The sequence below is a fragment of the Ictalurus furcatus genome, chromosome 26 (genome assembly GCF_023375685.1).
Source record: "Ictalurus furcatus strain D&B chromosome 26, Billie_1.0, whole genome shotgun sequence".
Classification (NCBI taxonomy): Eukaryota; Metazoa; Chordata; class Actinopteri; order Siluriformes; family Ictaluridae; genus Ictalurus; species Ictalurus furcatus.
Genome location: NC_071280.1, coordinates 17,911,892 through 17,924,407, shown reverse-complemented (window position 1 = coordinate 17,924,407; position 12,516 = coordinate 17,911,892). Strand labels below are relative to the sequence as shown.

General features: G+C 44.7%; 1 protein-coding gene across 2 annotated transcripts; it reads left to right on the top strand.

The window, feature by feature from the left end:
* The first annotated feature begins 63 nt into the window (after positions 1 to 63).
* tekt4 (tektin 4) lies at positions 64 to 5,579 on the top strand. Of its 2 annotated transcripts, XR_008384791.1 has the most exons (7): positions 64 to 692; positions 1,582 to 1,652; positions 1,867 to 2,010; positions 2,125 to 2,347; positions 3,444 to 3,598; positions 3,724 to 4,429; positions 5,079 to 5,579. XR_008384791.1 is itself a non-coding variant. In XM_053615540.1 (6 exons), the coding sequence occupies exons 1-6, from the start codon at positions 186 to 188 to the stop codon at positions 3,935 to 3,937; spliced, it is 1,314 nt and encodes a 437-aa protein (XP_053471515.1). In that variant the 5' UTR covers positions 64 to 185; the 3' UTR covers positions 3,938 to 4,934. The 2 variants fall into 2 exon arrangements, 1 of the variants encoding a protein (XP_053471515.1); XM_053615540.1 differs by lacking the exon at positions 5,079 to 5,579 and having other exon boundaries at positions 3,724 to 4,934.
* The last annotated feature ends 6,937 nt before the right edge of the window (positions 5,580 to 12,516 follow it).

Genomic DNA, 12,516 nt, shown 5'->3' with positions numbered 1-12,516 from the left:
TCTGTGTAGGGTGGGAAGTTAAAGCCCAGTGTCCTTGGATACGACCCGTTACTAGGCAACCAGACAAACACAAACACCGGACAACATCTTCACAGGTGCAGCTGACGATACCTCTGTGCCTGAATTACATCTAAATCACCCGGTGTGTGTTATTTATCCCGGTGTGTGTTATTTATCAATCTTCAATGTCTGCGCGAGTTTTATCGACGCGGCCCCGTTACGGCGCGCACGCGGAGGAAACCCTCGACCAGCACCGTTACACCGGCACTTCCGCCGGTCTCGCGACCGCCGGTTACCGTTCCGCTAAATACACCCCGGATGAGTGGTTCGCCAACAACCGCGCCGCGCTGAACCGGGCCGCCGCAGAGAGCGCGAGCGCCGAACAGATCCAGCGCGTGTCCAAAGCGCTCCGGGCGGAAACCGAGGCGATCGGCGCGCTCCGGCAGACCGACGGCACCAGGCACCTGGGCGAGCGCCTGCAGAATATCCACTTCCGGAAGTCGGAGCTGGAGCGGCACATCGCGCGCCTGCAGGCGGACACCGAGCGGCTCGCGACGCTGAAGCGGAGGCTGGAGAAAGCGCTGCACGCCACCGAGATCCCGTTCGCCATCGCCGCGGATAACCTCACGTGCAGAGAGAGACGCTCCGGTCCAGACCTCGTTCAAGACCGAGTGGAGGAAGAACTTCTCAAAGTACCTGCATTCCTGTAGAGCAGTGGTTCTCAACCAGGAGGGCGCCCCCCAGGGGACAGATCGGAAGGGGCGCGCAAATTGTTTTCAAGAAAATAAACACAGACAGGGCGTTATTTGGGGTCTCGGTGTATTTTATTGCTTTTAAAATAGAATGTGTATAGATGAAAAACCCCGCGTTCCCTCTCCCTGTGTGTCTCTTTGTTGCTGATTAGAGGCGGAGCTTAGCCTGCCTTTTCTCTAGCGGTCAGTGCAGACCAGTGTTCCCGACTTAGAGACTTTTCAGACCCCTTTAGCGACTTGGTCTCGCTTTCCCGCTGCACTCACACCTCTCTCTGCGTCTGCTCTGTCCAGTGAGGGGCCGAGAGCCGGAGATCTAACACTGTCCTGGATAACGAGACGCGCCCTTCGTCCCAATTTACATCGTTCACATGCGAATGTTCTTAGAACGCGAGACGAACGGAATGCAGAATGTTTTACATGTAAAATAGTCCACGCTATTACAGCCTAGTTCTCTCGTTCAGAGTAGTTACAGTGTTCAGATACATTGTATATCGTTCATGTTCCAGACCTGTCCGTTATATAGTTTATAAAAGTCATCCAAGTTATATATACATACACCTAAGCTATAATCTGTTTTTGATAGATAGATAGATAGATAATGATTATACCTGGTCTCCTCCAATAAGGAAGGGGGGGGGGGTGGTGCCACATGATAGGGGAGGCTTAGGGGGGCTTTAGTTACAAAAGGTTGAGAACCTCTGCTGTAGAGTTATAAACGTTACTGTAGAGTTATTAAGTTTACTGATGATTTATTATTAAAAGAATATAACAGCGTGTAAAATGTGGTATTTAAAAGCAGCCTCAGGAACACACCTGTTGAATTTTTCAGGAAGTGGAGCTGATTAAGAGTGTCCAATCTCTGCTGAAGGAAACTCTAGATCAGACTGTCAGTCAGATCAGGTAATGACATCAGAGTAATACCCAGATCTACTTCTTTAAAAAAAAAAATCAAATTATTCTCAGAGATGTATAGTGAACAGGGAGGTGATGGATCCGGAGCTCGAGCAAAGCTAAACAATGCAGGGTGTTATGAGGCCTTGCAGGTGCTCTGTTTTCTGATGTGTGATTGCTCGACTCAGCACCAATACTCGTGTGTGTGTGTGTGTGTGTGCAGGCTAAATCGGAACACTCAACAGATTCTGGAGCTCGACTGGTCTGATAAACACGAAGCCTACAGTCTGGACGATCAGTGTGGACGCTATGGCAACACCAGCACAAACACACAACATCATGCTAACTCAGCTACAGCGCAACATCAGTGAGACACACACACACACACACACACACACACACACAGACACGTATGATCACTTGTAGATCTTCGGACTATAGAGCTGAATGTCACTCTTTGTGTGTGTGTGTGTGTGTGTAGGGTGTGTGATGTAGATGGGTGGATGAGGTTCACTCAGAGTAACGTGGCTCAGGCTGAGCGTGAGGAGGAGGCGAGTGTGGCGCTGTGTATGTTGTGTGAGCGTGTGCTGCAGGAGACTGCTGAGGACCTTCAGGTGCAGAGCGACACCGTGAATGAGGCCTTCACACAGCGCTGCAAGGAGCTCACACACATCAAGAGCCAGCTGGAGCTGCAGCTTAAACAGGTAACACACACACACACACACACACACACACACAAAGAACGCAGAGTACATGAAGAACACAAACAACACAGAGAGCATGAAGAACACGAAGAGCATGAAGAACACGGAGAACATGGAGAACACGGAGAACATGGAGAACACGGAGAACATGGAGAACACCGAGAACATGGAGAACACCAAGAACATGGAGAGCAGGAAGAACACAGAGAACATGGCTCAGGTGGTAGAGCGGGTTTTCCTCTAATCGTAGGGTTGGCGGTTCGATTCCTGGCCCATGTGACTCCACATACCAAAGTGTCCTTGGGCAAGACACTGAACCCCAAGTTTCTCCCGATGGCAAGTTAGCACCTTGCGTGGAAGTTCTTTTACCGTGAATGGGTGAATGAGACACAGTGTAAAGCGCTTTGTAGAACCGCTAAGATTAAAAAAAAAGTGCTATATAAGTGCAGACCATTTAACATAAAGAACATGGGGAGGATGGAGAACATGGAGAGGATAAAGAACACAGAGAACATGGAGAGGATAAAGAACATGGAAAACATGGAGAGGATAAAGAACATGGAGAACATGGAGAGGATGGAGAACAAGGAGAGGATAAAGAACATGGAGAACATGGAGAGGATAAAGAACATGGAGAACATGGAGAGGATGGAGAACAAGGAGAGGATAAAGAACATGGAGAACATGGAGAGGATAAAGAACATGGAGAACATGGAGAGGATGGAGAACAAGGAGAGGATAAAGAACATGGAGAGGATGGAGAACAAGGAGAGGATAAAGAACATGGAGAACATGGAGAGGATAAAGAACATGGAGAACGTGAAAACATGGAGTTGACACTAACTAAATGATTACATAATTATATAAATAACTAGTTAAAAAATTTGTTTAGCATCTCATGGAATGGTCATTTCACTTCCTACAGCCGAGTCGATTCAGAGTCGATTCAGAGTCACCTTCTCATTACAGTTGGATTAGAAGTGGACTAAGACCAACTCGCTCACCCGTACTTGTAAATGTTTGGTGTATTTGGCTAAAGTTTTAGTTTACGTAACTCTGTGTGTGTGTGTGTGTGTGTGTGTGTGTGTGCGCGCAGGTACTGGAGCAGATCGGTTCTCAGGAGCGGAACATCAGCTCTCTGCAGCAGGCCGTGTTTGATAAAGAGGCTCCTCTGCGTGTGGCTCAGTCACGACTGCGCTCCCGAGCACAGAGACCCAACATGGAGCTGTGCAGAGACCAGCCTCAGATCAGGTACACACACACACACACACACACACACACACACACTTTCTGCTTATTCATATACAGTCACATTGCAATGTCTTATTGTTTTTGACTTATTGGATGTGTGTGTGTGTGTGTGTGTGTGCGCGCAGTCTGCTCGGTGAGGTGGAGCAGATCTCAGGCAGTGTGTGTGCTCTGCAGCAGCAGTTGTATGAGGCGCGCGACTCTCTCGCTCGGCTGGAGGAGAACAGGATGCTGCTGGAGAAGGACATCGGCTGTAAAACACACTCGCTGCTCATCGACCGGGAGAAGTGTCTGAAACACCGCACACTGTACCCCACCGTGCTCACGCTGTCCGGATACTGACACACACACACACACACACACACACTGTATCCCACCGTGCTCACGCTGTCCGGATACTGACGCACACACACACACACACACACACACACACTGTACCCCACCGTGCTCACGCTGTCCGGATACTGACACACACACACACACACACACACACTGTACCCCACCGTGCTCACGCTGTCCGGATACTGACACACACACACACGCACACACACACACACACACTGTACCCCACCGTGCTCACGCTGTCCGGATACTGACACACACACACACACACACACACACACACACACTTCAGTGAATTTATCAAGGCTCTGCCTGATTTGGTTTGCTGTGTTATCTTTCATTTTAATATTCAGATCTGTTCAGAAGTTGTGATGTCGGATCAGAGGCTGTATCTCGGACAGACTTTGATCAATCGTAATCGTAACTTGGTCCACTTCATCGGCAGCGTGATCCGAGGGTCCATGCCGGATGTGAAAACAGCGCCATCTACAGGTCATTATATTTGAAAAATGAAAGTTTTTGCTTGTAACTTCTGAATACTTGGTCAGAAAATGATGATCTCGGTGTGTCTGCATTCATCCTGTCACCAATTCTCCCAGGATCGGACTTAACTTCCTGTCCGCCATTTTGAAATCTGTCATAAACTGTAATATCTTTTAAAATATTTGACATATCGGCACAAAATTTGGTAGGGATCATTTATAGTGTCCTCTAGTTTGCTGAAATTTGAGCACAGTGTAACGGGCATGGAAAATATTCCATACATTTAATATGTAGAATTACACAAAAGGAAACGTATACCTGATGTAACTGTCTACTTGTGTGAGTACTTTCCCCTTTAAATGTCATGATGTCATTGGTCCATGTAATTTCCTGTTTTCGCTCCTCCTCTTCGCGTTGTAATTGAATGGCAGAGGTAGGTTTAATCTTGAGTTCTCGATAATCTTGTTTCATCTTTATTTAAATCATCATTAAAATACATATATACTCATTTTAATTTGTGCATATAATGTTATTTTACTTACCCGTGTGATTATTTTTGTTGTTTTACCCTCCTTTTTGAGTAATTGTTTTGTATTTTGTTTTAAAATGTGGAAATGAGAGCACATGGTGACCACTGCACATCATGTTTATTTTATAGAGCACATTGTAAGGGCGATTCACTCAGAGAGGCTGCTTATTTGTGTTATCAGAGAGTAACTGAAGAATCGACCAAGTTGCTGTCCGCCTATTTATTAGGTCGAAAGAAAACACGCAACGCAGGACTACAAACAGTTACAACAGCACCACCTAGTGTTGTAGAGATATAAGGTTTTTTGTAAAAACATTGTCCAAAATTAGTTTTTTCTCTCTCTCTCTCTCTCTCTCTCTCTCTCTCTCTCTCTCTCTCTCGATGTTATTACACTGTGATAAACGGCAATCATTCATTCTAAAGGTCCTGGCTTCGATTCCCCCGTGGTGCGAGTTCTTAAAAGTTTGTGTAATGTTTGTCTTTCGGTTCCTTTCTTTTGTGGCTCGGCATTGCAGTAACCTTTCAACCTCTTGGGATGCAAATAAAAGCCTCTGTTCTGTTCATTTCCTGTTCAGTCTTATTCTCACCTCTGCTTCTGAACCTTTTATTCATTCATGTACATCCTATTTCTCCTCTTCGTGTTCTTCAGGCTCCACATCGTGCTTGCAGCTTTTATTATTATTATTATTATTATTATTATTATTATTATTATTGAGAGCAGACCGGTTTGTGTGTAACAAAGAGAGAAATAAAAAGGAAACAGCGTTCCTCCAACATTGCATCAGCGCTGACATTTCAGATGTATGTTCACTAAAAGAACACTGTGTGTGTGTGTGTGTGTACCAGTGAGAGTTTGGCAGTTCTCCGTAGCCACTGCCCCTCCAGAGAGGCCTGTTTACTGTACACACACACACACACACACACACACACACACACACACACACACACAGAAACCAAGAAAGAAAGGAGAAAAATAAGAAAGGTATAAAGAAAGAGAGAGTCAGAGTGTTTGAAAGAGAGAAAGCAGTTCTCTTCTGTGACCTAAAGGAGGCAGTGGAGGTTAGCATTAGTGACACAAAATCCCTGTGTGTGTGTGTGTGTGTGAGAACTGTAAAAACTGGTTATATAATAAGTCAGGAATAAACCACTCGGTGTCATACTGTTATAATAAAATAATGACGCACAGCACATTTGAGAACAATTTTATGTATTAAAGAAAGGCGTGCACATTTTATCCATTTATAGTTACATTTAATGTTGTGGAACGTCCATTAAACAGATTAGTTCCTGTTCTCACGCACGTTATAGCAGCTATAAACGCCCGTTCCCTCGCCATGCTCTCTCTTTATTCTCTCTCTCTCTCTAAATTACTACGGGAAAAGAAACACAGCCTGAGCCATGGCAAAGCGTTGCAAAAACGCCTCTGAAAGTTCTGAAAAGTTAAGAAAAGTATATAAAGTACAGTTATGACTGACACTGGGGACTGTTTCCATAAAGATACTCAGAAAAGATATAAGGACATGTTTCGGAATAAAACATCAGTATAAAACAACAAAGCCTTTTACATAATAGCAGTCAGGCCTTGACGTCAGCTGACATCTACTCTTCAAAGTTTACACATGTGCAGGTGGCAGGTTGTTTCAGGCGTCTTGGAGAAACTCCGTAGTTCTTCTGCAGCCTCCATGAACTGTTTTTAATGACTTACCCAAAATACACCAGATATCCATGTCCACCAGTTGACCAGCAGTGTCAGAAACACTGAAGGACCTGAGTAGGGTTCACTAGGTATTATTACGGTTATATCTTTCTACAGGAGCAGCATATTCACGTGGGACGTGATTTGTCAAGTGTGAACCGGTCATTGAAAGAAAAGAGGATCATGTGTCATTCTTTAATCAGTAAAAGATTGTAACCCCGGACAGATTGCTGTGGAGGAATGTAAGACGGAACATTTTGGGACGTGCCGTTAGAGGAAAACTATCGACTCCACAGCGGTAACGGTGACGCCGCTTCATCACACCACCCTCTCGTTTCCTATAACAGCGTGACACGGACAGTTTTATTGGCTTGTGGCCATCTGAATATTGAATAAAGCCTCGGCTCCATGTGCTATGGCAGGATTAGGCGTGTTTTAATTAACTCTACATGCTGCAAACTTTCCTCATTAGCAGCACTATCAGGAAAGGGAAAGGCAGGATGCCGGAGCATTTAGGGTTTCTGCTGTGGGCTTGTAAGAATGGAAAAAAAACAGTTGATAGAAATGGTTGGTAAAACATTCTGAATATAAATGTAGGCAAAACCCTGTACAGCCTCCACAAATGGCTGTGGACGCGACGACGTTCCCTCAACATGACCCTTAAATAAATCAGCGATTGAGCCGACATGACTGAGCAGAAAACTCCGTTACTCAACTAACCTGTACATCCTAACATTTCTGTCCGTCCTGGTACATCCTGTCACCTTCATCCAGAGCTACAGCATGCTTTACGCTCCTACACATGTACACTATAATGATGTATACTCCTATAATTCCGGCATCACCCAGAAGAGGACAGCGTCCCTGTCGAGTCTGGTTCCTCTCAGGGTTTCTCAGGGAGCTGTTTCCTCGTCACTGTCGCCTCTGGCTTGCTCGTTAGAGATCGGAATTTGTGTAAAACCGCTGAATATGGATCCTGAGTGGCACGAGAGAGACGTGTTCACCCTGTCTTCGAAATCCTTGAATAGCGTCAACGGAGCAAAACGAGCCAAGGTGTCAATCACAGCAACGCTAGCCAATCACGGGCGTCTGTGAGCTTCTATATGTGGAAGTGGGCAGATAGCGCTTTACTCTGAGCGTGTTGTGCCCATCTGTGATGCAGCATGAGCAGCCTTCATCCTCACCAATCTGAGAGCAATTGGGGGGGGGGGGTTGATCAGGGCCCCTAAATCTCATCTCATCTTTTACAGGCAAAAAAAAAGCCACACTTATAATCTTATAAGCATTGACTCCTGCAGAAATGTAGACACAGCTCTAATCAACTTCCTCAGGAAACTTACAGAGGATTGTTATGTGAATACACCCTGTATATAACACCAGGGAACCATGTACACACACATATAGACATTCACACACTGCTAGGGGCAATTCAGAGTAATTCCTATAATAAAAATAATGACTGCAGGCTGTAAATCTTTTAAAACTGTTTGTACAGAAGGTTGAGAGGGAGAGAGACACGGGTACAAAGACAGATAAAGAGAGAGACTCAGAAGCCACACACACACCACTCATAGACCATAAACTGTAGTTTTTTTGTTCAGTTTTTTCTTCACTTGTTCACTTTATCATTTGTATTCTCTCTTCAGATTTTATTCTTTGCCCAGATCAATGCTTTGGCAACACAGAGTACACTTTCTCCTGCCAATAAACCTCATTTGAATTGATTTGAATTGAATCGGAAGACAGAACTCTGATAAAGTATCAAACAGTCATGGAAAGCTCTGTGGGAGTCTGGGCCTGTGCATCGTCAATGGAAGGCTAGGCTTGGACTCGTTCGGAAGGTACTCGCACAGATCAGCTCTTGGTACAGCTCAGTAGACCATGCAATCACTGATCTGGACCGTTCCTCTTTGAGATCTTTCACAGTCAAACCATTAACACCTTTCTCAGATCACAGCCAAACTACCCCATATATCAAACAGTCTGAATTAACTAGCAAGACAATCAGGACACCACGTCAAATCTACAAAGATTTATGCCTTCACTACTGGGACACTGAGACAATATAAATCCTCGCGCAGATGAAAAAAAAGAACCCTTTTTACTGAGCCAGCTTCAAGATAACAAAAGATCAGTAAACTCCGACAAATTCTGGAATAAATGCAAATTATTATACAAATCAAATGAAGAGGACCTAGCGCTACGAAACGGAGAGCTGTGGAAAAACCGTTTCCAGGAATTATACAGCTCTGCTGCAATTCAAAATTGCTACCATCATAAAGACTCGCCCACCTTAACCCCGCCTACCATCATAAACACCCATCCACCCTAACTCCACCTACCATTATAAACACACACCCACCCACCCTAACCCCATCTACCATCATAAACACCCATCCACCCTAACTCCACCTACCATTATAAACACACACCCACCCACCCTAACCCCGCCTACCATCATAAACACCCATCCACTCTAACCCCGCCTACCATCATAAATACTGATCCACTCTAACCCCGCCTACCATCATAAACACCCATCCACTCTAACCCCGCCTACCATCATAAACACCCATCCACTCTAACCCCGCCTACCATCATAAACACCCATCCACCCTAACTCCACCTACCATTATAAACACACACCCACCCACCCTAACCCCGCCTACCATCATAAACACCCATCCACTCTAACCCCGCCTACCATCATAAATACTGATCCACTCTAACCCCGCCTACCATCATAAACACCCATCCACTCTAACCCCGCCTACCATCATAAACACCCATCCACCCTAACCCCGCCTACCATCATAAACACCCATCCACCCTAACCCCGCCTACCATCATAAACACCCATCCACTCTAACCCCGCCTACCATTTGTCATGCCAGTAAAGCACACACTGAATTGAACTGACAGAGAAAGAGAGGTACAAAGAGAGTGAGAGAGGGCCCTGAGTAAATAGGGATATGAGTGAGTTGAGTCTCAGACACGGCTGATGAGTGATGAGTCGAACTGCAGAAGAGTCCTGCATTAGGAAAGCTTTTACAGAGACCATATCTTTCAACAATCTACTTCACTCCCATGAATGCCGTTACCTTCATTTACACGTGTCGTCGTGACGAACTCTGCGAAAACCTTCACACCTCGAGAATCCATGAATCTCGTCCCTTCTGCATCAGTTTGTGTCTGAACACATTTTTGGAGGAAAGAATGAGAAAGAAGGCCACCTCGATGTTGTGGGTGGAGAGAATAAAAGTAACGTGATTCCTCACAGACTTTGTACAGCACTGTCTTGTTTTTCTTATTGTTATGATTTAAAAAAAAAAAAAAGTGACCCCGTTCATGTCCCTGAAGGAGTAAAGCTCAAAAGCACACGCCTGTCCTCTCTGTCTTTTCTTTCTCTCTCTCTCTCTAATCTTCTTCAGTTCCTTAAGTAACCCGATAACTGTGTCAGAGCAAATCCTAAACAATTGCTTCAATAATAACATGAAATAAATAATGTGTATTCATGAGTTGATGGAAATCGTAAGTGACTCTGGTTCTGGAGCTGAGAATGAGACGACAGGATCAGCGAGCAGCGCGGTAATACTGATTAATGACGCATCACGCTAATTACGTAAGTGTTTATTTTCAAAAACGGCTTTTTCCAGCGCGCCCTGGCCGAGACGACAACACAACAGCTGTGATAAACAACATCCAGACCCCAGACATAACAAATAACATGTAGAACATCACTGAGACAGAAGTAAGTCCACGTAGTCAACCTTTAACCTCGTGAATAGAGTAAAACCTTGTGCGATAATCAGATCGATTCTCCTTTATATAGAAGCATTGAAATAAGTATGAATAATACACTGGGTTTATACAGCACTTACTCTGTAGAAGAGGTATTAGCAGACCTTAGGACAGACACAGACAGAGAGAGAGAGAGAGACAGGTACAAAGACAGACAGAGAGACAGGTATAAAGACAGACACAGACAGAGAGAGAGAGACAGGTACAAAGACAGACAGACAGTGAGAGAGAGAGAGACAGGTACAAAGACAGACACAGACAGAGAGAGAGAGAGACAGGTACAAAGACAGACAGACAGTGAGAGAGAGAGAGACAGGTACAAAGAGACACAGACAGAGAGAGAGAGAGAGAGACAGGTACAAAGACAGACAGACAGTGAGAGAGAGAGAGACCGGTACAAAGACAGACACAGACAGAGAGAGAGAGACAGGTACAAAGACAGACACAGACAGAGAGAGAGAGACAGGTACAAAGACAGACACAGAGAGAGAGAGAGAGACAGGTACAAAGACAGACACAGACAGAGAGAGAGAAAGAGAGTGAGACGGGTACAAAGACAGACAGAGTGAGAGAGTGAGACGGGTACAAAGACAGACAGAGTGAGAGAGAGAGACAGGTATAGAGAGAGACAGGTACAAAGACAGACAGACAGTGAGAGAGAGAGAGACAGGTACAAAGACAGACACAGACAGAGAGAGAGAGAGAGACAGGTACAAAGACAGACAGACAGTGAGAGAGAGAGAGACAGGTACAAAGAGACACAGACAGAGAGAGAGAGAGAGACAGGTACAAAGACAGACAGACAGTGAGAGAGAGAGAGACCGGTACAAAGACAGACACAGACAGAGAGAGAGAGACAGGTACAAAGACAGACACAGAGAGAGAGAGAGAGACAGGTACAAAGACAGACACAGACAGAGAGAGAGAAAGAGAGTGAGACGGGTACAAAGACAGACAGAGTGAGAGAGAGAGACAGGTATAGAGAGAGACAGGTACAAAGACAGACAGAGAGAGAGAGAGAGACAGGTATAAAGACAGACAGACCGAGAGAAAGAGAGAGAGACAGGTACAAAGACAGACTGAGAGAGAGAGAGACAGGTATAAAGACAGAGAGAGAAAGAGAGAGAGACAGGTATAAAGACAGACAGACAGAAAGAGAGAGAGACAGGTATAAAGACAGAGAGAGAGAGAGAGACAGGTACAAAGACAGACAGAGAGAGAGACAGGTATAAAGACAGACAGACAGAGAGAGAGACAGGTATAAAGAGAGAGAGAGAGAGACAGGTATAAAGACAGACAGAGAGAGAGAAAGAGAGAGAGACAGGTACAAAGACAGACAGAGATTTTACACTACTCACGAAGGTAAAGGTTTAGTACGTGGGCATACGTCTGTCTCAGTGATGTTCTAAGTGTTATTTGTTACGTCTGATGTCTGATGTTGCTCAGGTTTATTCTGTAGGTGATCTTGGACGTGTGTCATATAGAAACAAACGGCCTGTGAGTGTTGAACTGTTGCGTTAATGATTTATTGTTTTGCTCTGAATGTCAGACGCTACACTACATTTCCAGCATTATATCTATGAGATGAATGTACTGTAAGTCGCTCTGGATAAGGGCGTCTGCCAAATGCTGTAAAATAATATATATATATACACAGTTGAGATCACACATTTACATACACCATGCGGAATCTGCAAAATGGTAATAATGTTTGTTTTTTAAAATAATAGGGATCATAAAAATCGTGTTTTGTTGTTTATTCGGTCCTGCCCTGAATATGCTATTTCACATACCCAATGTTGTAATAATAATAATAATAATAATAATTCCTTACATTTATATAGCACTTTTCTTTCTAGAAACTCAAAGTGCTTTATATAGTAAGGGGGAGGGAATCTCATCAACCACCACTAGTGTGTAGCGTCCACCTGGAGGATGCCGTCCACAAGACACGATAATAACTGAATTTACACAATTCGGGGGGGGGGGTAAACTGAGACATTTATTTAACATTGTATGGAAGGAGCCTCCAGTGTCTGTCAGTTATTCCTAATTGAACTGTACTAATAA